Source organism: Chlorocebus sabaeus, chromosome 18 (genome assembly GCF_047675955.1).
Source record: "Chlorocebus sabaeus isolate Y175 chromosome 18, mChlSab1.0.hap1, whole genome shotgun sequence".
NCBI lineage: Eukaryota > Metazoa > Chordata > Mammalia > Primates > Cercopithecidae > Chlorocebus > Chlorocebus sabaeus.
In genome coordinates, this window is record NC_132921.1 from 36,977,392 (window position 1) to 37,004,516 (window position 27,125).

Consider the following 27,125-nt stretch of genomic DNA (forward strand, 5'->3'; position numbering starts at 1 on the left):
GAAATTCAGAGTTAGGGCACAAAAGTAAATTCAGAGTTAGGGCAGGAGAACAGATAGAATCCAAATATAGTTTCATGTACGGAAGACAGATGTCACAGCATGTATGTGCATCCCAGACACGGCTCCATTCTGGAATAGGGTCGCTCCAGGACAGCACCGAGTACTAGGACACTGACCCTTTCCCAGGCTAATGGTTGCTCCAGGGCTCAGACTTACCTCAACAGTATTCACTGGTCCATTGTCCAGGCTTAACCTGTATACAGCAATAGTAATGGGCTCCCCACATCTCAGAGGTGTCAAATCAAGTTATCACAACCTTCTTTGCTAAGGAGTAGCCACTCTCACTTAGATGAGACATTCACCTTAGAAGAACAACTAAACACCCAGAAAACCGATAGGACTGAATGGAAAACTCTTCTTTAAGTAATTGTCTTTGCATTTGTGTGTGGCATTGGTTTTGTGCCATAGGATTTGATATCTACTTTTTGGTTCCATCAGTATTTTAAAATTTTATCCAAGGCTGGGTGCGGTGGCTCACGCTTGTAATCCCAGCACTTTAGGAGGCCAAGGTGGGCGGATCACCTGAGGTCAGGAGTTTGAACCAGCCTAGCCAATATGGTGAAACCCCATCTCTACTAAAAATACAAAAATTAGCAGGCAGGGTGGTGCATAGTGCCAGCTACTTGAGGGGCTGAGACAGGAGAATTGCTTGAACCCAGGAGGCAGAGGTTGCAGTGAGCCAAGATCGTGCCACTGCACTCCAGCCTGGGTGACACAGTGAGACTCCATCTCAAAAAAAAAAAAAAAAAAAAAATTCAGCCAAGGCTTTTGTCCTGCCACAAAGATACATTTTCTGTCATCTTTAAAAAATTAATAGCAGATGTAGGCGAGGCACGGTGGCTCACACTTGTAATCCCAGCACTTTGGGAGGCCAGGGCAGGCAGATTGCCTGTGGTCAGGAGCTCGAGACCAGTCTGACCAACATGGTGAAACCCATTTCTAGTAAAAATACAAAAAAAATTAGCCGGACGTGGTGGCATGCGTCTGTAATCCCAGCTACTCGGGAGGCTGAGGTAGGGGAATTGCTTCAACCAGGGAGGTGGGGGTTGCAGTGAGCCGAGACTGTGTCACTGTACTCCAGCCTGGGTGACAGAGCGAGACTCTGTCTTAAAAAAAAGAAATAATAAAATAAAATAAATTAATAGCAGATGTGCATCAGAGAAAAGCTCTAATATGAATCTGGGACTTTGGAATGTGTTCTTTTTTCAAAACAAGAAAATTTGGAAGAGTCAGCTCTCTATCAAACCCATGTTTTTGTTGTTGTTGTTGTTGTTGTTCTTTTTTTTTTTGAGATGGAGTCTCGCACTATCGCCTGGGGTTGGAGTGCAGTGGCACGATCTTGGCTCACTGCAACGTCTGCCTCCTGGGTTCAAGCAATTCTCCTGCCTTAGCCTCCCAAGTAACTAGGATCACAGGCGCCCGCCACCACACCTGGCTAATTTTTTGTATTTTAAACAGAGATGGGGTTTCACTATGTTGGCCAGGCTGGTCTCGAACTCCTGACCTTGTGATCCACCCACCTCAGCCTCCCAAAATGCTGGGATTACAGACATGAGCCACCACGCCCTGCCTCAAACCCATGTTTTTAAGGAGCCGTGTCACAATGATCTCAACATACTTCTACCTATTAATTGACCTTCTTTTTTATTAGATGTATGAACAAGTCCGAAAGAGTTTAGAAATGTGCAGCATTCAGAAGGACATTGAATACTTTGTGAATCAACGCAAAACTGGACAGATTCCACCAGGTGAATGGGGTGGTGGGGTGGGGAGTGTTATTTACACAATTCTATTAGCCTTTCTTGTTAGATGTCATTAAGGATGAAAGACGCCTGCCTCTTCATGTCCTGTTTCTTGGTGACTCTCCTAGCACCCATCATGTATGAGAATTTCTACTCCCCCCAGAAGAATGCAGTCCCACCAGGAAAGGCTACAGGGCCTAACTTGGCAAGGTAATAACCAGCTGCTTTTCACATGAAGAAAATTACTTTTAGCAAACATTGTTATCATGAACGTTCTAAGACTTGCTAGAATTGGAATATATCTACTACTGCATCTGCTTAATAAGGCTGCTTGCTTTTTGGAAATAGTATTTTTAGGACAAATATTAAGTGGATTTTAATAGTCATAGTTTAGGGAGGAGTATATCATGCTTAAACTTGATCATTACTGTTCATGTATGAATCCTATACTTTTCTTACAGCCTGTAGAAAGCAGGGGTCAGCAAACTATGGCCCCTGAGAGTTAAATTCATTTTTGTAGGGCCTGTGAGTTAAGAATAGTCTTTACATTTTTAAATGGCTAGAAAAAAGTCAAGACAATCCTATTTTGTGACATGTGAGAATTATTTGAATTTCAAATTTCAGTGTTCCTCTATCAAGTTTTATGGGCACACAAGCACCCTCACTCACTGAGGTTTTGTCTATGGCTGCTTTGCCACTAGAGATTAGTAGAACCGTGGTGTTGGTGGTATAGTGGTTAGCATAGCTGCCTTCCTAGAGATGAGTAGAGTTGCAAGAGAGACGATATGTGGCTAGCAAAGTCTAAATCATTTACTACTTGGCCCTTTACTCAAAAAGTTCGCTGCCGTTCATGTAAAGGATCCTGCGGGAAGAGAAACTTCTGTTTGACATAGTCAGCTTGCAGTCTAAGCTTTTGAGTTTTCACTCCAGTTTTATTAAAGATGAGGAGTGCCTGGGAAGGATTGCATGATCATTATCAATATTTAAGCATGTCAGGCACTGTTTAAAACCGTTAGTGTGAATTAGCTGATTTAATCCCCACAGTGAGGTAGGAGCTGTTTATACTTCCTGTTTTACGTATGAGGATGTGGATGTTCAAGGCACTCAGGGAGTCTTTCCCACACAGCTAAGATTTTAATCCTGCCAGTCTAGGCTGTGGGGATAAGGCTCTGTGCTACTAATCACTGTGCATGCTGCCTCTTGCCATAATAGAACGTCTGCAACGTAGATTTCCGTAGGTCAGTGCTACAAATCATTTGCTTTAGGTGAGCTTTCTTGACCCTCCAGTGCAGAAACCAGATCTGATTAGAGTACAATAGGCTTGTAGCAAGAAGTAAAAAAATTATAAAAATAACAAGGACTTATCTAAAATACTTTCGTTTTCATTTCTTACAGGAGAGGACCCCTCCCAATTCCTAAAACCTCACCAGGTATGCCACTAAAAAAGGTATTTTGAAATTCTTATATTGCAAGGCAGGCGGATCACTTGAGGTCAGGAGTTCGAGACCAGCCTGGACAACATGGTGAAACCCTATCTCCCTAAAAATACAAGAAGTAGCTGGGTGTGGTGGCGCGTGCCTATAATCCCAGCTACTCAGGAGACTGAGGCACGAGAATTGTTTGAACCTGGGAGGTGGAGGATGCAGTGAGCCGAGATTGTACCACTGCGCTCCAGCCTGGGTGACACAGTCAAACTGTGTCAAAAACAAAACAAAACAAAACAAACAAACAAAAAACAACAACAAAATTCTTATATTGGGTTTTCTTTAAAATTAAATAGCTAGAACTTTGAAATAAAGGGAATGAAAGGATTAAATAGAATCAAATTCCCAAGGGAATGAGCCTCTATTAGAATCTTACTATAATACTACTTGTCACAGAGTGGAATATGATAACTGGTGATCTATTTTATAGCTTATCCAAGATAATTGTGTTACTGAAATACCAAAATAAACTTATTGCAAGCAAATTTTACCTAAAAGATTATTTCAACTTGGACTGTGAGAACAGCAGAACTGAGATGTAGTTCCCCTTGGGTTACACAGAAATACAATTTATAGAAGGCATGGACGTCAGGAGACATGTCACTTAATGTTATCTTTAATGAGAACTTTTACTAATCACAGTAGTCTCTTTCTTTCTTTGAACTCCTATGATACCTCTGGGGGAAGTACGTATCTTAGCACTTCTTATTAGTTGTATGGGATGTGAGGGCAGTCTGGCTGCAACATCTGTCAGCCTATTGTTTGCTAGGGTTGATTTGGCACATCTGGCTGGCTAGGCGGGTGTCCACTTCCTCTCTCACCAGTCCATGTGTGTCCCTGCTGAAGCTACGTGCTCAGTCAAAGAGCATGACCGTTCCTGATAGAGGAGGGTCAGTCTTTGGTCAAGAGTATACAAATAGCTGCATTCCCCTGCAGCTACTCCAAACAAGCTCTCGTTAGTTGTATGCCTTGAATATTAATAAGATCCCGAGGTCAGGTACAACTTTGTCTTCTGTATTACTCACAACACTTGACACAGTTCTGAGTACATAGTAGGTGCTCAACATATATTTATTATTTGAGTAAAGAAAAGATATACCTATCCATATTCAAGAGAATGAGTGTATTCGTCTATTTACATGCTGCTGATAAAGATGTACCTGAGACTGGGAAGAAAAAGAGGCTTAATTGGACTTGCAGCTCCACATGACTGGGGAAGCCGCAGAATCATGGTGGGAGGTGAAAGGCGCTTCTTACATGGTGGTGGCAAGAGAAAATGAAGAAGATGCAAAAGCAGAAACCATTGATAAAACCGTCAGATCTTGTGAGACTTATTCACTACCATGACAACATTGTGGGGGAAGCTGCCCCCATGATTCAAATTATCGCTCACTGGGTCCTTCCCACAACAGGTGGAAATTATGGGAGATACAATTCAAGATGAGATTTGGGTGGGGACACAGAGCCAAAACCTATCAATAAGGGAGGAGTTCAGCTTATGCTGTCCTTAACAGTTCACTAAAAATTTAGTGATGGAAAAAAAAATGTAGTGGCTGAAATTCTATCTTTGAACAATATGAAGATTTAAGGTATTTTATTTCTTATTGCTTAAGATTACCATTTGGTAATGTAGGATGCTATTTCTGTCCATTTTTAAATATGATTTTACTGTGGGTACTGTACCTGAGCATGGATGAAAGAGGGCAAAGAAGTCAGAATAGTGATTTCCAGAATGTCCTCTGGTTTGGAGTAGTGACTACCATTTATAGTTTTTGTTGGCAGATCTATTTTCTCCTTACAAAATGGTAGTCACCAGAATCTCTAAGTGAGATGCCCTGGCTTGAAAAGGGCTGAGATCTTATTATGAAAAATTGATGTTACTGTTGTTTTCTGTGTTCTGCCTTTTGCAGATGATCCTGATTACTCTTTGGTTGATGACTACAGTTTGCTCTATCAGTAACATCAGTGGTAAGAACCTTTATTTTTCACGTAATTGAGTCATGTGTAGACTGTTAATTGTGCTATTGAGGCCTTTGAAGTTTCTTTATAACACCACCACAAACTAGCAAGGCCTTGCATCAGGCAGGCACACTGGCCAGCATGCTGTCCCTTCAGGATGCCTCTCTGGATCCCACAGCTGGAAGCAGACTGGAGACCCCTCCATACCTATTTAAATGAGGCTATTTTTCCTTCATTGATTATTCCGTAGTAACTCTTTATCTGCTTTTTTTGTTTGTTTGTTTCAAGGCAGAGTCTCGCTCTGTCACCAGGCTGGAGTGCAGTGGTGCAATCTCAGCTCACTGCAATCTCCACCTCCCAGGTTCAAGTGATCCTCCCGCCTCAGCCTCTTGAGTAGCCAGGATTACAGGTGCACACCACCACACCCAGCTAATATTTTTTTTTGTATTTTTAGTAGAGACAGGGCTTTACCATGTTGGCCAGGCTGGTCTTGAACTCCTGACCTCAAGTGATCTACCCGCCTCAGCCTGCCAGAGTGCTGGGATTACAGGCATGAGCCACCATCACCAGCCCACTTTATCTGCTCTTATTAAGCTCTTTTCTAGTTATTACACACCTGGATTTAAGGCAGTGCTCATCAACAAAACACACATCATCCTCACTGTTAAAGTAATTTAGATTTTAGTTTACTCGTCCACCATCTAAAAGAGGAAAAGTCAAATAAAAAGCAGTGCAAATGATATGACACTCACTGTACACACAAGGTCATCACAGAGGTCATCCTGCAGATTATTAATGCTCTGAACAAGCAAACCACGAGGATTCTTAGAAAAGGACTGAACACTGCTAAGCCAACTGCAGCTGCAAAGATATACTGCATGGTGACTCTTTTTCTTAGGCACTGAGGTGCTTGGAACATTCTCCAAGTCAAAATCATCCTTCACAGATGTGAAGAAATGCCTCAGAAGCCAAAGTAGCGATACTAAAAGAAACTCTTCATAAAGTATCATTCTTTTACCCCAATGGGCTTATCTTGGGGTAAAAGAATTATGTAGGTACACACGAGCAAAGAAAAGGTCTGAAGAGATATATTCCTAAACAGGTAATATTTTTCCTTTCTGTTTTTGAATTTGTCTGCAATGAAAATGTGTTACTACTTTGACTAAAAACTGTTTTAAAGAGTTGGTCCACTTACATATTCCTGATGTCAGTGTGGACTGAGCTACACATCTGAACTACACGTCTTTGCATTTCTTGTCACTTTATGCCCTGGATAACAGTGTCAGAAGACAAAGTGGCAGGCAGCGGGTGGGTGGGATGCCAGAAGTCAACTGAGAAAGGCAACAGCCCCTCTCTCATGCATCCTGATTTGGTATTGGTTACATATATTGTCCTTTATGAACCTAAACAGATTTTAACAGTGCTCCAGGGTGATTTTCTATAGTGTTCTATACCACCAAAGTGAGCACATCAAACATTGTTTGTCTCCAGTCCTCTAAAAACACCTACTTTGTGACTTATAGCCAACTGGCTATCTAGGACAGATGCCAACTTGTCCTAATTACATAAAAATAATCAGCTAATGACCGGGCACAGTGGCTCACACCTGTAATCCCAGCACTTTGGGAGGCCGAGGCAGGTGGATCACTTGAGACCAGCCTAGTCAACATGGTGAAACCCCATCTCTACTAAAACAAAAAACTACAAAAAATTAGCCAGGCATGGTGGTGGGCACCTGTAGCTCCAGCTACTCAGGACCCTGAGGCAGGAGAATCACTTGAACCCGGGAGGTGGAGGTTGTAGTGAGCTGAGATCGCGCCACTGCACTCCAGCCTGGGCAACAGAGCGAGACTCAGTCAAAAAAAAAAAAAAGAAAAAAAACCAGCTAGTTTCTATTATATTTAAACATAAGTCCTTAAATTGCTTAACATAATTGCTTAATATATTTAATATTTAAGCAACTTTGCTATAAAATATATGGAACTTGAAGACATAAAGTACCCTGTTCTCTAACTGTATATAACTTCGGACCTACCAATCTACACATAAATTCTAGTCTTTACAGTCATCATTTCTTCTTCGTTTCATAAGCCTCCCTCTTTCTCATGGAAAGGGGCAAGGCCCTAGTGAAGGTAGAGTGAAAACCTGGTAAATCAATGACTTGGAATTCAGAGGTGGCACCTGCTCTCTGGAGCACTGTGTAGATAATGGGCAGGCCATTGGCAGTCCTAAGTGTTTCTTTTTATTTTTTACCTCTTTCTTTTCTGTCCTTACTTGTTTGGGTAAAGAATATATTCTGGTAGCTTAATAGTACCACTTGACCCAACAACTGTAGTTCCTCAGAGTCGAAGAGTGCGATGTTTGAATGCAAGATGCTAGTGCCAACACATTTACTTGAGTTATATCATTTCACTGGAGTTCACTGGAATCTGTGCCCATTCAATGAGTTGGGGTTCAACATATACATCAATTTCAGAAAATTTTAGAAAAGGGAGTATATAACACATTCATATTCAATATACAACATATACTGAATTTCAGAACATTTTAAAGAAGGGAGTCTAATTTAGTGAATAACTTCCTAAGCAACTTATCACAACAACTAAAATAGTTCGAGTGAACTTTTGGAAAATAAATTTAAACAGGGTCCCAGCACAGTGGCTCATGCCTGTAATTCTAGCACTTTGGGAAGCCAAGATGGGCGGATCACCTGAGGTCAGGAGTTTGAGACCAGCCTGGTCAACACGGTGAAACCCTATCTCTACTAAAAATACAAAAACTAGCCAGGTGCAATGGCGGGTGCCTGTAATCCCAGCTAATTGGGAAGCTGAGGCAGGAGAATCACTTGAAGTCAGGAGGTGGAGGTTGCAGTGAGCTGAGGTTGCGCCACTGCACTCCAGCCTGGGTAATACAGCAAGACTCTTTCTCAAAAAAAAAAAAAAAAAAAAAAAAAAAAAAAAATTTAAACAGAAAGAGTTAGGAATTTGTGATTTGTTTTGTAGTTGCTGATTTTAGTTGCTATTCCTGTTGTTAATTCTAATATGTTTAGGTAAAGATAGATTGAAAATTTCAAATTTAAAATATGTATAAAATGTAAATGTATGTATTACTTACCACAAAGCAATGCTGGTATCATCACATTCCATTTCTCATTGCTTGGAATACCCATTCCTCACCATTTGTTTTCCTTGGCCTGCACCCTTATTCTTGTTGAATATACTCTGAAGGTAGGAGAGAGTGTTGACAAGCACTGTTCATTCATATGAAATTTCTTTGTTATTTTCTTTCAGAAACCAGAGCTTTTTCCGGCAAGTGCTTCTATGACATGGAAAGGGCACCCAGAGCAGCAGGACCTATAGCCACGTTATGTCAGTCATGAAGACTTTGAAGTGAACCCTTGCTATAATTTTTTAGAGATTTAAAATTTATGGTAGACATTTAGGACAACATAAGCAAGTAGAGTTCTGCAGTTTTTTGAAGTTTACAAATTGCCCCATTCTAAAGAATTATTCTTTCCCAGTTACTCAGGTTGTGAATGAATTAGGTTTTCAACATGGGAAGCATGAAATCCACTTCTGGATTTGGAGTGTCCACTTGAGGAGCAGAGGTGGCAGCAGAGAATTCCGAGCCACCAGCTGCAGTAGTAGCTCCTTTGGCTTTGGGCAGCCTGGCTGTGGAGTTTCCACGGCGACACACAGCCTCAGTGGTGCAAGATTTAAAATTACCTTCCTTTTTGGCTGGAAGACTTAGAAGCCACCTGATCACACTTTCTTATTTTACAGATGAGGAAACAAAGCCTGCAAGTGTGAAATTAATTTCCTTACAGTTTTCCTAGCTGATTAGGGACAGAACCAGAACTAGAGCCCAAGTCCAACCCACATCACTATTCTTCTAACCCTTCCTGAAGTTGTGATGCTTATGCTGAAATTTAAGATGCCAAATATTTTTGCCAGCACTTTTTCAATTGGGAAAATCACCAGGGTTTAAATGTCAGATGTATTTTTATGTGGATCACTGTGTGTACTGAACTACACAGCATGATATTTAATCTAATCTAAGGAGCCACTGATTGTAAAACATGCCATTATTTTATGTTGCACTAAGAAGGTGGGGTCGAGGAGTTGCCAATAAACTTGTGACAGACCATTGGTGGCCACGCCCATTTGAATTTAAGATGCTAAAGTATGAAAAAAAAATACATCCTGGAATCAATGAAATACCATATTTTGATTCCATTCCTCAAGATCATTTTAGAGTTACAAAACCAGTCCTCAGTTTTGGGTCTTCACAGAGAATCTTTCCCTTGCTAGACCCCAGAATTTTAAATGCATCCGTCTTACACTTTCACAAATATTTGGGTTTTCCTTTTCCACTCACAAACAGCAGGGAAGTCATGTACTTTTTGTACAACATCTGTGCACTGTGAGAAAATGGTACCTTTTGGTTATCGACAAGTTAAAATAGCTCTCTCAGTTTTTCAGTATTACAGAGAGCAAATAGGTTCCTCTCCAGCTCTGTGCAGTAGCTTTTCCAGAACTATGGACAAATTGATTGAAAGAAGATTGATTATTTCCCCATCTTTTCTTTTCTTTTCCTTCCTTCCTTCCTTCCTTCCTTCCTTCCTTCCTTCCTTCCTTCCTTCCTTCCTTCCTTCCCTCCCTCCCTCCCTCCCTCCTTTCTTTCTTTCTCTTTCTTTCTCTCTCTCTCTCCCTCTTTCTTTCTTTCTTTCTTTCTTTCTTTCTTTCTTTCTTTCTTTCTTTCTTTCTTTCTTTCTCTCTCTCTCTCTCTCTTTCCTTCCTTCCTTCCTTCCTTCCTTCCTTCCCTCCCTCCCTCCCTCCTTTCTTTCTTTCTCTTTCTTTCTCTCTCTCTCCCTCTTTCTTTCTTTTTCTTTCTTTCTTTCTTTCTTTCTTTCTTTCTTTCTTTCTTTCTTTCTTTCTTTCTTTCTTTCTTTCTTTCTTTCTTTCTTTCTCTCTCTCTCTCTTTCCTTCCTTCCTTCCTTCCTTCCTTCCTTCCTTCCTTCCTTCCTTCCTTCCTTCCTTCCTTCCTTCCTCCCTTCCTTCCTTCTTTCCTTCTTTCCTTCTTTCCTTCTTTCTTTGAGTCAGAGTCTCACTCTGTCCCCTAGGCTGGAGTGCAGTGGTGCGATCTTGGCTCACTGCAACCTCTGCCTCCCGGGTTCAAGTGATTCTCCTGCCTCAGCCTCCTGAATAGGTGGGATTACAGGCACCTGCCACCACACCTGGCTAATTTTTTTGTATTTTTAGTAGAGATGGGATTTCACCATATTGGCCATGTTGGTCTCGAACTCCTGACCTCAGGTGATCCACCTGCCTAAGCCTCCCAAAGTGCTGGGATTACAGGCATGAGCCACTGCGCCCGGCCTATTTCCCCACCTTTCATGTAAGGTGCCACTGAACATGACAGCTTCTTGTCATGGCAGGAAACTTGCATCAGTTGGACATCCTTTTGAGAAACTGAATTTTGCAAAGGGCCAAACTTCTCCAAACTGAATGGGCTCAGGAAATGTTCCTTTACACTCAGAACATTCTATTTTTAAGTACATTATTTATTATTGGCAGTTCCTCAGGGATTTCCCTTTTCTCTGTATTGGTCAGTGTAGTTGATGTAAAACTGTTTTGTGGATGGAAAATATTTTTATTTTATTGCTCTTTTAGTTTGGTAGGTTAAATAAAGGTTCTTGGTAATTTGGGATTTGTTTCGTATTTTTGTGTTGACCATATTCGCTCTTCCAAACTTTATTTGACCCCTTGCCACATTTGTAATTGTTAGGCTTCAAAAAGACAAACTCCTGGTCAGGGAAGCCAAATGGAGATGGTGCCGAACTACTTTGCACTAATCCTTCAGAGATCAGTTGCGGTGTTACTTCCTCTAGGAGACACCGTTTCTGCCTTCAGACTAGGTTGGATCCAACTACTGTATCTCTCCTCCCCCTCCATTTTCCTTGTTATGATATGATTCACCTTTAAAATTAATTGTTCAAAGTCTGTCTTCCTTTTTAGACTGGAACCCCAATGGTAGCAGGGCCATTGTCTATTCTTTTTCCTGCTGTATCTCCAGCACCTGGCATGTAGTAGTGACAATGAAAGAATTAGTGGCCTATAAGAAAACATAGCTAGAGAAACAACCACTTGAAAGAGAAATAAGAAGTGCAAAGTGAGTGAAGCCAGTCAAATGAGTACATGTGTTAAATTTAGTAAATGTGAGCTATTCTATAGACTGTTGGTATATTAATTTGGGTTCCATCAGAAGCAGACCCTGAGATAAGGATTTGTGTGCAAGTACTTTTTCCAAAAAGTACCAGTATGGAAGTGGGGACATGAGATAGGGAAAAGAAGAAAGGCAAAAAAAAGCATGCATTATGAAGTAAGCTTACTTACCTGGCAGGCAGCTGGAGCTTACTCTTGTTGAAGACTCCCGGGAAGCAGTGGAGAACACAAAATTGGGGCCAGGCACGGTGGCTCATGCCTGTAATCCCAGCACTTTGGGAGGCCGAGGTGGGCAGATCACCCGAGGTCAAGAGTTCCAGACCGGCATGGCCAACATGGTGAAATCCTGTCTCTACTAAAAATAAAAAATTAGCCGGGCATGGTGGCACGTGCCTGTAATCCTAGCTACTCAAGAGACTGAGGCAGAAGAATCGCTTGAACCCGGGAGGTGGAGGTTGCAGTAAGCCAAGATCACACCACTGCACTCCAGCACGGGCAACAGAAAAGCTAAAACAAAAACAAAAAAACCCAAAAGAACACACACACACTTAGGAGATATTGACCTAAGCCGCAAGGGAGCTGGAGTATTTATTCACCAACTCTTGTCAGTCACTGATTGCGAATACTCCCAGGAGGCATTAATTTCCTGGCACTTCTGGACTGTCTCCAATGCTGGAGAATGGTCTGAGAGGGTCCTTAGGCAGGGACACAGTTCCTGACAGTTGGAACTGTGTGTTTAAGGAATTGAGAGGTACCCAATCATTATTTTTTGAGACAGAGTCTTGGTCTGTTGCCCAGGCTGTTACGCAGTGGCATGATCTCGGTTCACTGAACCTCCACCTCCCAGGCTCAAGTGATCCTCCCACCTCAGCATCCTGAGCAGCTGGGACTATAGGCATGTGCCACTACTCCTGGCTAAGTTTTGTGTTTTTTGTAGAGACCGGGTTTTGTCATGTTGCCTAGGCTGGTCTTGGACTCCTGGGCTCAAGCGATCCTCCAGCCCTCAACCTCCCAAAGTGCTGGGATTACAGGTGTGAGCCTCCATGCCTGACCCCAATAGTTATCTTTTTTGATCCTCTCACTTCTTCCACCCTCCACCCTCAAATAGGCCCCAGTGTCTGTTGTTCTCCTATTTGTGTGCATGTGTTCTCATCATTAAGCTCCCACTTATAAGTGAGAACATGTGGTATTTGGTTTTCCGTTCCTGCATTAGTTTGCTAAGGATAACGGCCTCCAGCTCCATCCATGTTCCCAGAAGGGACCCGATCTCGTTCTTTTTTGTGGTGCAGCACAGATGTTATCACCATTTCATTTCATCCTGATTGAGACCGCCTTTGCAGAAATATTAACTGAGAAGATTATGACAGTGAAAGATATCAGACCTAACTGACCCCATCTTGCTTCTAACCTCTAAACTGTCCTTGTTGATTCCTGGGCATACGCTGAACCAGCTTAGGGAAGGAATTTAGTGTATAGTTTATTTAATAGCCCTTCCCAAAAGGCTAAATTGTTTTTGTAAAACAAATAAAAGGGCACCAGACACCAAGTCAAGATGAGAGGGGCTGGAATTCTTTTTGGCATGATCTCAGCTCACTGCAACCTCTGCCTTCTGGGTTCAAGTGATTCTCCTGCCTTAGCCTCCGGAGAAGCTGGGATTACAGACACTCGCCACCACGCCCGGCTAGTTTCTGTATTTTTAGTAGAGATGGGGGTTTCACCATGTTGGCCAGGCTGGTCTCTAACTCCTGACCTCAGGTGATCCTCCCGCCTCAGCCTCCCAAAGTGCAGGGATTACAGGCATGAGCCACCGCGCCCAGCCCTGGCTTATATTTTTGTTTCTGTCTTTTAGTATAGTTTAGTTTAGTTTTAGGTTGAAGCTATTGTTTTGGGTTGAAGCTATTTGTTTCAGCTATTGCCAGAAATTTCCATCTGAGTGCCAAATACATTTAAATTTCATGGCCTTAAATATCTGGTTCTCATCTGTAATCCCAGCACTTTGGGAGGCCAAGGCGGGTGGATCACCTGAGGTCAGGAGTTCAAGACCAGCCGACCAACATGGTGAAACCCTGTCTCCATTAAAAATACAAAATTAGCCGGGTATGGTGGTGCATGCCTGTAATCCCAGCTACTTAGGAGGCTGAGGCAGGAGAATCGCTTGAACCTGGGAAGCCGAGGTTACAGTGAGCCGAGATCGTGCCATTGCACTCCAGTTTGGCCAACAAGAGGGAAACTTCATCTCAATAAAATAAAATAAAATAAAATAAAGCTTTGGGGCAGTCAAAAGTTATATGCAGATTTCTACTGCGTGGAGGATCAGTGACCCTGACTCCTGCATTGTTGAAGGGTCAACTGTACTTGTATGACTCATTTAATGTTTAGAGATTATAAGAGGAAAAAAAGGACAAATTTTATATGCTTTGCTGCTTATGGAAGCAAAGGTCTGTTAATGGAAAAGAGTCCACCTAGGGAAGAGAGTTTGTTAGAAAAACATAGGTTGTACATTTTTGGTACTTACTTGCTCTGGGAGCTAATTGTCTCAAGAAACTGAAATAATTTAGAAGTAACCTGATTCTTTCGCAATTTTACAAAATGCATTTAGTAATGAAGAATGATGAAATAATGCCTCGTGCAGTTAGGGTGTACAGAAAGCAGCATGAATGACTTCTCGGAAATCATATGGAAGAGGTTTCCCCAAGCAGGCATTGCCACCAGATGGCAACAGAGACTCTGGAATGGAATTTTGTAAGTGGATTTAAGAAAGGTCAACCCAGCATACCTTCTAGAGTTCAGCAGCTTTCACTGAACCCTGGTTTTACTCTGTTATGGAATGCCATAACATAATATGTGAGTTAGTCTTTTTATGAATGCCTTGTTCTTTTTTTTGAGATCAAGAGCTTCGCTGTTGTCACCCAGGCTGGAGTTCAATGGCATGATCTCAGGTCACCGCAACCTCTGCCTCCCGGGTTCAAGTGATTCTCCTGCCTCAGCCTCCCGAGTATCTGGGATTACAGGCATGTGCCACCGTGTCCGCTTCATTTTGTATTTTTAGTAGAGACAGGGTTTCTCCATGTTGGTCAGGCTGGTCTCAAACTCCCGACCTCAGGTGATCCGCCCACCTCAGCCTCCCAAAGTGCTGGGATTACAGGGGTGACCCACCACCCCCGACTGCCTTGTTCTTGTTTTTAATTGATCAGGATTTTAATCATGAGATTAAAAAGTATTATAAATTCTTAAAGTCACAGTGAAAATTAATACAGCCTACTGAAGGGAAATCTGGTAAATATTTATCAAAATTAAAAATGAGAATGCCTCTCTGATCAGCAATTGTACATCTAGAAATTGATTTTATAGAAAAAAACATGCATAAAAATATATCAGTGGTCATGTATAAGCACTAGTTTTTTGTTTTTTTTTTTTGAGATGGAGTCTCTGTCACCCAGGCTGGAGTGCAGTGGCGCTGTCTTGGCTCACTGCAACCTCCACCTCCTGGGTTCAAGCTAATTATTTAAACCAGTCTACTAAAGTCTAACAAATTCTTTTTTTTTGAGACGGAGTCTCACTGTGTCACCAGGCTGGAGTACAGTGGCATGATCTCGGCTTACTGCAGCCTCTGCCTCCTGGGTTCAAGCGATTCTCCTGCCTCAGCCTCCCAAGTAGCTGGGACTACAGGTGTGCACCCAGCTAATTTTTATATTTTTAGTAGAGATGGGGTTTCACCATGTTGGCCAGGATGGTCTCGATCTCTTGACCTTGTGATCCGCCCGCCTCAGCCTACCGAAGTGCTGGGATTACAGGCATGAGCCACTGCACCCAGCCACAAATTCAGTTTATAGATATGATAGATCTCAATTTCTCAGAGATGTTCCATGATTATGTAAGCAGTGTAGAATTATCTTATTTTTTAACTAAAATATATGTAATCTAAAATCCGGTAGTAAAATACATAATTTGGAATCACAAGATCTGTAACTTTTAATTTGCCAAATTATCTTAACCAGTACAACCACTTTAAATACAAAAAGATATAGTTTATTCCTAATTTAACACAAAAGGATTATGCTGTCGGCTTGAATTACTTTATCTGCTTTGTATTTGACTTTCCTGAGATGATCCCTTACTTCCAGGAATTGGTTTACTCTTTTTTTTTTTTTTTTTTCTGAGATGGCGTCTCGCTCTGTCACCCAGGCTGGAGTGCTGTGGTGCCATTTTGGTTCACTGCAACCTCCGCCTCCTGAGTTCAAGCGATTCTCCTGCCTCAGCCTCCCAAGTAGCTGGGATTCCAGGAATGTGCCATGACGCCCGGCTAATTTTGGTAATTTTTTTAGTAGAGATGGGGTTTCACCATGTTGGCCAGGCTGGTCTCCTGACCTCAAGTGATCTGCCCTGCTCTGCCTCCCAAAGTGCTGGGATAACAGGTGTGAGCCACCACTGCCGGCCAGTTTACTTTTTCAAGCTATTGTCTCAACAAGTTGGGTTTAGCAGCCCTGGGAACTCAGGTTGCTTATCAGTCAGTTTTATGACTGGAACATGAAATCCTCGACTGCATATGTCCAGGAACTTTTCTGAGTCCCTATTCCCATTCTTCCTTTTAAAATTGTTGCTGTGGCAACCGAGACTTCAAGTCTATATCCTTCAAAAGGAGTAGTTTCAAAACCACCTTCTGGGTTCAAATTATATCATTACCTAACTGATAGTTGCTTTACAATTTGTTTGGATTCTACTGAACTTGAATTGTCTGGCTGCTGGCCCCACTTTCTGAAATTAATCCAGTAACAGATAACTTTGTGATGGAAAATGTAGGTCTCCTTAGTAGTTAGCCCTCTGCCAGGTGACTTGGTTTCTGCCTCCCCTGATATCTGGTTGCTCCTTCCTCTCTAATTCTCTAAATCTCTTTTTATACAGAGCAATTTGGCTCTCTCTGGCCTCTCCGGTCATCATACTTACATTCACCATCTTGACAAGTGCAGTAAGCCACATAAATGCAACGAAGTACCTTATGCAGTCCTGGGAGTTTGTGGTTTTGAGTTTTTTTTTTAAACTTTTTTTTTTAGTTTTGGAGAAGGAGTCTCACTCTGTCGCCCAGGCTGGAGTGCAGTTGCACAAACTTGGCTCATTGCAACCTCCGCCTTCCGGGTTCAAGCAATTCTCCGCCTCAGCCTCCCGAGTAGCTGGGACTACAGGCACACGCTGCCACGCCTGGCTAACTTTTTTGCATTTTAGTAGATAATGGGGTTTTACTGTGTTGCCCAGGCTGGTCTTGAACTCCTGAACTCAGGCAATCCGCCTGCCTCGGCCTCCCAAAGTGCTTAGGATTATAGGTGTGAGCCACTGTGCCTGGCTGAGTTACTTTTTAAAGAAACTTCATTTCTTTCCTTCTCCTCCTCTTTCTCCCATCCTCCCTGATTAACCTCTTTTTGTGTGGAACTCACCCCTTCATTCAGTCTTTCCAATGTATGCCTCTTTTCCCCTTTAGGCGATGATACACATATCACAATGCGTTGTGTCTGCTTCCTAACCAAACTGTAAAACATGCAAATTGAGAGTAGGGTCAGTTGTGTTTTGCTGATCAAGTAGTGGGTGGCACATAGAGAGCTTTAAATGTCATGAATGACTTAAACTGGGAGAGGTCAGAGAGCAAGGGTATTCCATACTGGGAGAAATATCAGCAAAAGTTATGGATAGTAATGGTGGTAAAAAGATTTGGTTCATATTTGCCAACTCTTTGCAGGTGATAACTTTATATACATGTACAAACACACACACACACACACACCAGGACATACAAAGTACGTGTACATTCTGAGTAGCTTAATAATTTTTGTTGTTGAGGATTTGGGAATAAAATACATGAAACTGTATTATATACTCAATTAAAATATCATCATAAACAAACAAACTGCATCTCTGAAGTCTTTTCCATTTTTCATGCCATATTCCTGGATTTTTCATTCTAGGGTATGCTACAGGTGGGTGGATGGTCTTTTTCCTCCCTCCCATACACTCCATTTCTCTTTTATTTATTTATTTATTTATTTTGACAGAGTTTTGCTCTTGTTGCCCAGGCTTGAGTGCAATGGTGTGATCTCGGCTCACTGCAACCTCCGCCTCCCGGGTTCAAGAGATTCTCCTGCTTCAGCCTCGCGAGTAGCCGGAATTACCGGCGTCCACCACGACGCCAGGTGATTTTTTTTTTTTTGTATTTTTAGTAGAGTTGGGGTTTCACCATATTGCCCAGGCTGGTCTCGAACTCCTGACCTAAGGTGATTCACCCGCCTAAGCCTCCCAGAGTGCCGGGTTACAGGCGTGAACCACTGCACCTGGCCCACTCCATTTCAACTATCTTACCCCACTGCCAGACAAAACTCATATTCATTTGTGTGATTCACGAAATATTTATTTAGTATCTACTATGTGCTACTATGTGCAGTGTTCTAGAGACCCTTGGATATATCAGACAACAAAATCAAGAATCTTGCCATTGAGAATCTTACATTCTGGGAGGACTGACAGACACTAACAATAAGGATACAAGCAAATTGCAGAAATCCTAGAGCTCGGAAGGGAAGATGTGGACAAGTTTTTCACATCTGGAAATTTCAGATGCAGCACACTGTGTAAAACGTATACTAAGAATACTTTTACGGGTCTTATTTGTCTTGTTACCTCTTTGCCTGTCCTTTTAGGAACACATGTCTCTTTTCCAGTCTAGGAATTTGTACAGTAATGATAATAACTACCATGTACCGACATGCCTGCTGCTACCAGCACCTTTCTTGGAGAGCCCATTAAATCCTCATGACATCCGAAAAGGCAGGTATGATCATTCCCCTTTACAAAAGAGGACACTGCAGTGCACACCCCAATGGGCGTCAGGGTTTCTTCCCTGCGCGCAGTGCGGATTTAGGCTAACCGACTGGATCCGGTTATCTGAAGATGAAAAAAAGACTGGCAAATCCACTTCCCGGATTTCTTCAAGCCGACGCGGCTGAGGTGTGCGAGCGCGCCCGGGGTCCACACTGAGTGCCATTTTGCAGAGCCGGGAGACGGGGTAGGTCGGTCGGTCAGCCTGGGTCGCCCCCCAGCCCAACGTAACCCAAGACACCTGTGCGCTGGGTGGAGCCAGGGTTAGGGGTGGGGCCCGGGCTACGGGAAGGGGGCGGGCCCGCCGTCCTCCAGTGCAAATGCGTCCCGGAGTGGTTTGTCCTACGTTGCGGCCCGTAGAGGCTCCGAGTCACCGCCTCTTCTCCGGGAGTGGCGGACATTCGATCATGTGACAGTCCGGAGGCCAGAACCGGGCAGGTTACGTGAAGCGCAGGGGTTTCACAAAAACAAACGGTGACGGCGCCGCGGCAGGGTCTATCTATGGCCGAGGCGGTGAAGCCCCAGCGCCGGGCCAAGGCCAAGGCCAGCCGGACTAAAACAAAGGTGAGGATCTCCCCACCCTCCCGAGGCTCTTGGCAGTGTGCTGTGTCTCCCTGCTCCTCTCTTCGGCCTCCCCAGCCAAATCTACTCCCGTTCCCTGAGCCGTCTGCATCCTCTGCCTCCACCTTTCAATATTTGATCCCACCACCCGTTGACATCCGCCCTTCTCCTCCATTCCTTCTCCACACCCCCGTGCCACACTCTGTCAGGACCCCATTTTTCCTTCTCCCTCCTGTGACTTCACTGGCCTCTTCTTTTTCACCTCTCTTCTTGGCTTTCCTCACCTGGGTCTGGTTTCCTGCTGTGAAATAATTTTTCTGTTTCCAGCCCCATCGTTGACTCTCTCTTTACTCCTTTATAGCCTAGACCATTTTCAGTCACTGCCACGCGTAAAGAGGGAAGGTTCCTCTCCTCCACGCGGAGACGGTACCTTTGGCAGAACTTTATAAGTAGACTAGTGATGTGCCATTTCTCATCACTTTGAAAGTTCAAGATGACAGTGGTGCTGCCTCTGTTTATTTCTTATTATCTTGATTGTTTATAAGGGGCATGAATGGCTAGAAATTAACCCAGGGCGGGACTCACACAGTAGGGAAGTATTTGAATTTTCTGGGTTTCCTGTATTAGACTACATGTGGTATTAGAGTGATTTTAAGTTGATTTGTTTATAAGTGCAGTCTGGATTTTCATTTTGTTTATATATATGTGTGTGATATATATATGATATATATGAGATATATATATATATTTTTTTTATTTTTTTAGACGGAGTCTCGCTCTGTCGCCCAGGCTGGAGTGTAATCTCAGCTCACCGCAACCTCTGCCTCCCGGGTCGGAGTTACTCGGGAAGCGATTCTCCTGCCTCAGCTTCCCGAGTAACTGGGATTACAGACATGCACCACCACATCCGGCTAATTTTGTATTTTTAGTAGAGACGGGGTTTCTCCTTGTTGGTCAGGCCTCAGACTCCTGACCTCAGGTGATCCGCCCCTTTAGCCTCCCAAAGTGCCTGGATTACAGGCGTGAGCCTCCTCGCCCGGCCTGTTTATATATATTTTCTAAGATGATCAGATTAAATGCTGCTCCCGGATGGCCAGACCTCATAATTTTGGCTTACCTGAAACAGAGTTTACATTTGGGAAATAAGGAGGATGGTATTACAAGTACAGGACATTTTTTTTCCCCAGAAGTGCGTGGTGTTCCAAAGCAGGTGTAATTTAAACATGATACTGTAATCTGATTTTCTCATGGGAACAAGATTTTAACAGGAGGCTACCGTTCTTAGGTACCATACCTAATAGACTGTAAATGACTTATGTGGATTTATTTCATTATGATGCTCTTTTTTTTCTTTCTAACTTTTATTTTAGGTTTAGAGGGTACATGTGGAGGTTTGCTACATGGGCAAATTGCACGTCTTGGTGGTTTAATGTGCAGATTATTTTATCACCCAGGTAATGAGTATAGTGCTTGACAGGTGGTTTTTTAATGCTTACCATCTTCCCTCCTTCCACCCTCAAGTAGGCCCTGGTATCTATTATTCCCTTGTGTCCATGTGTACTTAATGTTTAGCTCCCACTTATAAATGAGAACATGTGGTATTTGATTTTCTGTTTCTGCATTAATTTGCTTAGGATAATTGCCTCTAACTGCATCCATGTTGCTGCAGAGGACAAAATTTTGTTCTTTTTTATGTCTGCGTAGTATTCCATGCTGAGTATTTACCACATTTTCTTGATATGACTTTTTAAAAGGCTGTAGTAGAGTTAGACACATTGGTGTATCCATGTCTGTGAGGAGTTATTCTGGGGAGAAAGTCATTTTGGTACCGAATTTCAGGAATTTTGTTTATTTTTTTTGAGTCAGTGTTTCACTTTTGTTGCCCAATCTGGAGTGCAGTGGCGTGATCTGTGCTTACCACAACCTCTGCCTCCTGGGTTCAAGCAGTTCTCCTGCTTCAGCCTCCTGAGTAGCTGGGATTACAGGCATGCCCCATCATGCCCGGCTAATTTTGTATTTTTAGTAGAGACGGGGTTTCTCCATGTTGGTCAGGCTGGTCCCCAACTCCGGACCCCAGGTGATCTGCCCACCTCGGTCTCCCACAGTGATGGGATTACAGGTGTGAGCCTCCACACCCGGCTCAGAAATATTTTTAAGAGAAATGCTTTTGCATTGTATTGGGTTGGTAAAGAACTATCCAGGCCCAAGAGGAAGAAAAAAGCCATTGGCCAGCTATGCATAAGATCCCTAAACCTGCTTAACAATGAGACTACCAGAAAAAAAAAAAAATTATACCTATCCAGTGAAGAAAAAAAAAATCCCCGAACCTAGAATGCAGTAATGCATAACACAGACATGTTAGTTATCTATGACAGCGGAATCTTAAGTCTTAATCTCTAGTTTTTTTCCCCCAATATATTGATGAAACTAAAGCCTCCAGGGGTTAAATTATTGCTCAGTGTCATGCAGTTAGTGAGAGAACTCAGGTTAAAGCCAGAAATCCTGACTCTCAATCCAGGAGCTTAATAGTTATTTCATATTTCATATATCTTTTGTCTTTCCATAGATAGAATGTTGCAAATACTTAGAGTCTGTTAAGGGGATTCCCTCATAAGTTATTTTGTTTAAAACAGAATTTCTAAATTAAAAAGCTAAAAATCTTAAGCTTTTAGATCCATCATGAAAAACCAATTGATTATATTTTTTTATCCATCTTAGGCAACTTTCCTATACAAACATACGTTAATTTTTTTTTTGTTAAAGTTTATGAAGAGGCCTTTATTTCAGAGGCATTTTGTCAAACCAAAAATCCTTGACATCTGCTTTTGCCCACACTCTAAATCTAATCATTCACTAAGCCTTGCCAATTGCATTTTGTAAATATTCTTTTGATTCTGTGCATTTCCTCTCCATCCTAACTACTATGACCTTACTCCAAGGAGGATTGCTTCTAAACTGGCCTCTTTACATTCATTCTTGCTGCCCATTCTCTAAACTGAGCTGGATATATATTTTTCAAAACAAAACTGATCATGTTACTCTCCTCAAAATCTTTCAAAGGTTTCCCATCACTCAGAGGCTAGAGTCCAAAGCATAGACTAAGGGCTCTGTATGATCTTGGCTCTGTCTTCCTTCTCAGCCTCAGTTCTACCACCACTCCCACCATTCTCCCTTTTCTTTTCTTTTTGAGACCGAGTCTCACTCTGTCGCCCAGGCTGGAGTGCAGTGGTGTGATCTTGGCTCACTGCAACCTCCGTTTCTTGGTTCAAGCAATTCTCCCGCCTCAGCCTCCTGAGTAGCTGGGATTATGGTGCCTGCCACCATGCCGGGCTAATTTTTGTATTTTTAGTAAAGACGGGGTTTCACCACGTTGGCCAGACTCTTCTCAAACTCCTGGCTTCGGATGATCTACCCGCCTCGGCCTCCCAAAGTTCTCTTTTGATTCTTAACCTTTATGTCCTTTATGTCCTTTCCTGCTTCAGGGCCTTTGCCTATGTTGTTTCCTCTGACACCCCTTCCTGTCCCTCTTTACCTAACCCACTACTCATTTATGAGGTGTCAGCTAAACAGTACTTTGGCAGAGAAGCTTTTTCTCATCTCCCTGGTGTCACTGCCTCTCCAATAGCACTCTTCTGCCCTTTGTGCCACTCATCTCATTTGTGGTTACTTTGTCCACATTTCTCTTCTCCCTTAGATTTTGAACTCACTGAGGGAGGGACCTGTCTTGTTCTCAGTACCCTTCACAGCCTCTTTGTCACTTGATAATGTTCATCGAATGATGAAATAAATGCCAGTAATGAAGAATATTTCCAAGCATGGTCACTCAGAAGAATTTAATAAATTTCCTCTGACTAGGATGAGAAAACGGATGAAAAATGTCCATGACACCAGCAAAGCCCCTATCTTTGCCAATCTAGAAAGTTAATTCTTTTAGAATAAATCTAGAAAGATATATTTTTTTTGGAGTAAATTGATGCACTTGTTAGTGCTGGTTATAGTTCAATTACGGTTATAAAGTCCTGCATTAATGAAACCTTTACCATCTGTAGTATAATTTGGCAACTATTTTGGGAAGCACAAACTGGTTCAAAGTCTCAGTTCAGGAAGTGGATAGTGTCATGTGCTGTTGCCTTTAGACAGTTTGAGTGGCTTCTGGATTTTACCCAGCAGCTGACCTACATTCCTCAATGTTAATCATCTGGTAGCTAACGTCTGCTGATAGGTTATGGTTAGGTATGTGGTGCTTATCGCTTGATGCCTAAGAGATAGACCTAATAATGTTTTCATTTCTTTAGTACCATTCTCTGCTATAAAATCCCCCAACTCTGAGCACCCTGACTTCATTGATCTTGATAAATTATAAGTTAAGTACAGTAGATTCTTAGATTTGGACTTACTCTGCAGAAGTAGTGCATTTTATAGTTTTTTTTTTAACAGTTAATATTAAATTCTGAATGCCAACAACTTATTAATAGGGAGAGCATCTGATAATTGCTAAGGACAGACAGATGTGTCCCAGAAGGTCACAGGAAAAACCTTTAAATCCCTGTCCCCCTTGTGCCATGCCTAGATGATTGATTTCCACCTCTAGTGCCTTTCTACCAGGAGTGGTTATTGGTGTGAAGTTAGGGGATGCTGCATAGTATTATTTAGCTTCTTTTGTGCCTCCTAAAAGCCATTCATTTATTAAGCAAACACTCATTGATCACCAGTTATGTTCCAAAAACTATTCTAGGCTCTTGGGATGTAAAAGAGAAAAAAGCCCAAAGAACCTGGCCTTAGTGGAGCTTAACATTCTCGAGGGAGAAGACAAAAAACAAGCAAGCTAAACAAACAAAAACCCATGAAGAAGAAAATATATCATGCTTTATAAGTGCTATGGAAAAAAGAAAAAAAATAGGTTGAAGAGTTGGGGAGTACTGGTTAGAGGTTAGGATGGGTGGTCTGGATAGTTTGTTCTTTTTTTTTTTTTTGGGACAGAGTCTTACTCTTGTCACCCAGGCTGGAGTGCAGTGGCGCGATCTTGGCTGACTATAACCTTTGCCTCCCAGGTTCAAGCAATTCTCCTGCCTTAGCCTCCTGAGTAGCTGGGATTACAGGCACCCACCACCACGCCCGGCTAATTTTTTTACTTTTAGTAAAGGTTTTGCCATGTTGGCCAGGCTGGTCTCGAACTCCTGACCTCAGGTGATCGGCCCACCTCGGCCTCCCATAGTGCTGGGATTACAGGCATGAGCCACCATGCGCAGCCTGGCTAGTTGTTATTGAGGGTGACATTTAAGTAAAGACATGAAAGGGAAGAGATAGTTCACTATGTGGATATTGGGGGAGAAGTGTTTCAGGCAGAGAGACTAGACAGGAAAAGGCTGTCTGGCGGTAGCATGCCAGACCTGTCCTAGGAACTGCAAGGAGGCAGTGTGGTTAACGCGGACGGAGTGAGGGGAAAACAGTAGGAGATGAAGTCAGAAAGGTAGCAGAGCCCAGTCATGTCGGGCCTTGCATGAGCTTTTACTCCGAGTGACATGTGGAATCAACACAGGGTTTTGAGCAGAGGAATGACATGATTCCACTTGTGCTTTAAAGGATCACTGTGCCTGCTTTTTGGAGAATAGACTGTAAGGGGGCAAGGGTAGAAGCAGAGACTGTCTGAGACTATTGCAGTCACCCAGGCAAGAGGTAATGGTGGCTTGGGCCAGGATTGTCAGAGAGAAGGTGGTGAGGAGTGTTTGAAGTCTGAGAGCCAAGAGGGTTTGCTGAGGTTGGGATGTGGGATGTGAGAGAAAACAGTCAAGGAAGACCCTGAGAAGGAGAAAGCTGTGGGTGGAACAGGTTTTAGGGGGAAGATCAGGAGTTTGGTTTTAGGTATATTAATTTTGAAATAAACATGTAGCAATGCGGAGTAGGGTAGACGTGTGACTCCAAGCCTACTCCATATCTCTACATGTTTATTTCAAGTGATGAATAGAAACTTTCCATTTATTTCCTAAAACTTAAAAAAAAAAAAAACTTTAGTTTTAAACGATTACTTACTTTCTGATTCCTCATTTCTTCAAGTGTGTATGAGTGTACACATACACACACTCTCACACACCGTACAACCCAGAAATGAAATGCCCAGAATTCCATCTTCTGGAAATAACTGTTGATAATGGTTTGTTGTATTTTTCTTTAGGTTTCTTCCCCATATACCCACACTCCAGAGCATATTTACTGTAATGTATAGTTAAGTATGTTTTTCTGTGTTTATCAACTCTTTCTTTATAGTTGGTTATTGTTTCTCCATTTGAATGACTTTAAAATTGATTTTTTACCTGTATGTAACTTATGTGGAGATTAAATATAAAGAAATAGATTTTTCTTAATCTGCCTGGCATTTTTAGTTGTAAGAAATATCTTTTGTTGGCATGATGGCACCAGCCTGTAGTTTCAATTAGGAGGGAGGCTAGGCAGGAGGACTGTTTGAGCGCAGGAGTTCAGGGCTGCAGTGTGCTATCATTGTGCCTGCAAGTAGCCAGTGCACTCTAGCTTGGGCAACACAGTGAGACGGTGTCTCTGATTTTTTTTTTAAAGAAAGGAAATACCTTTTGCTTAAATTATGTTACTTGATACACATGGAATTGATATACACAGAGTTGTTTGAATTTTATTTTGTGATCTATAATGATTATTATATGTATGTTATGTCTTCCCTCTGTGTCTTTATTTATTTATTTTTATAAAGATAGAGATGGAATCTCCCTGTGTTGCCCAGGTTGGTCTCAAACTCTTGGGCTCAAGGGATCCTCCTGCTTTGGCCTCCCAAAGTGCTGGGATTACAGGTGTGAGCCACTGCACCTGACCTTTATTTATTTTTAATTGAAGTAGGTAGTTGAAGACAGTTGCTCTTGTTGCTCAGGCTGGAGTGCAGTGGCGCGATCTCAGTTCACTGCAACCTCCACCTCCCGGGTTCAAGTGATTCTCCTGCCGCAGCCCCCCAAGTAGCTGGATTTATAGGCACCCACCACCGTGCCCAGCTAATTTTTTGTATTTAGTAAAGATGGGGCTTCACCATGTTAGTCAGGTTGGTCTCAAACTCCTCACCTCAGGTGATCCACCCACCTTGGCCTCCCAAAGTGCTGGTATTACAGGCATGAGCCACCATACTTGGCCATATTTATTTATTTAGAGACAGAGCCTCGCTGTGTTGCCCAGACTGGAGTGCAGTGGTGCAATCTTGGCTTACTGCAGCCTCTGCCTCCCAGGTTCAAGTGATTCTCCTGCCTCAGCTTCCTGAGTAGCTGGGACTACAGGTGCCTACCACTACGCCTGGCTAATTTTTTTGTATTTTTAGTAGAGATGGGGTTTCACTATGTTGGCCAGGATGGTCTTGATCTCCTGACCTTGTGATCCGCCCGCCTTGGCCTCCCAAAGTACCGAGATTACAGGTGTGAGTTGTCCATGCCTAGCCCCTGTTTATGTATTTTTTGAGACAGAATCTCACTGTGTCACCCAGGCCGGAATGCAGTGGCCTGATCTTGGCTCACTGCAACCTCCACCTACTGGGTTCAAGCAATTCTTCTGCCTCAGCCTCTCGAGTAGCTGGGTTTACATGCGCCAGCCACCATGCCTGGCTAATTTTGTAACTGCCCAAGGGGTTCACCTTGCCCACTGCCTAGACAGAGCCGATTCATCAAGACAGGGGAACTGCAATAGAGAAAGAGTAATTCACACAGAACCAGCTATGTGGGAGACTGGAATTTTATTATTGCTCAAATCAGTCTCCCCAGCATCTGGGGAGGAGAGTTTTTAAGGATAACTTGGTGGGTGGGGGGAAGCCAGTGAGCCAGGAGTGCTAATTGGTCAGAGATGAAATCACAGGGAGTTGGAGGTGTCTTCTTGCGCTGAGTCAGTCCCTGGATTGGGGCCACAAGATCAGATGAGCCAGTTTATTGATCAGCTGGTGCCAGACCAGGCGTGAGCTCGATGGAACTTGCAGCACCAAAGTTTGTAATTTTGATGAAGTCCAACTGATCTTTTTCTTTTGTTGCTTGTGCTTTTGGTGTCATATCTAAGAAGGCTTTGCCTACCCAAGGTTATAAAGATTTTTTTGTTTTCTTCTAACAGTTTAAAAGTTTTACCTCTCACATTAGGTATATGATCCTTTTTGCATTAATTTTTGTATATGATATAAGGTAGGGATCCAGTTAATTCTTTCACTTGAGGGTATCCAGTTGTTCTAGCTCCATTTGTTCAAA

The 27,125-nt window shown here is 42.7% G+C and overlaps 2 protein-coding genes across 3 annotated transcripts in view; both read left to right on the forward strand.

Annotated features, from left to right (window-relative positions):
- The window catches only part of PSTPIP2 (proline-serine-threonine phosphatase interacting protein 2), a 94,565-nt gene extending 85,923 nt beyond the window's left edge, over window positions 1–8,642 (forward strand). Inside the window, exons 11-15 of the mRNA XM_007974151.3 lie at window positions 1,712–1,808; window positions 1,931–2,012; window positions 3,198–3,232; window positions 5,197–5,254; window positions 8,536–8,642. Of these exons, the coding sequence (XP_007972342.3) occupies window positions 1,712–1,808; window positions 1,931–2,012; window positions 3,198–3,232; window positions 5,197–5,246 (264 nt within the window). The 3' untranslated portion in view covers window positions 5,247–5,254; window positions 8,536–8,642. The remainder of the gene's footprint in view (window positions 1–1,711; window positions 1,809–1,930; window positions 2,013–3,197; window positions 3,233–5,196; window positions 5,255–8,535) is intronic.
- A 10,087-nt stretch (window positions 8,643–18,729) lies between these two features.
- Window positions 18,730–27,125, forward strand: part of EPG5 (ectopic P-granules 5 autophagy tethering factor) — a 121,205-nt gene continuing 112,809 nt past the window's right edge. For both annotated transcript variants that reach the window (XM_007974156.3, XM_073006345.1), the window contains exon 1: window positions 18,730–18,894. In XM_007974156.3, coding sequence (XP_007972347.3) covers window positions 18,832–18,894 — 63 coding nt within the window. In that variant the 5' untranslated portion in view covers window positions 18,730–18,831. The remainder of the gene's footprint in view (window positions 18,895–27,125) is intronic.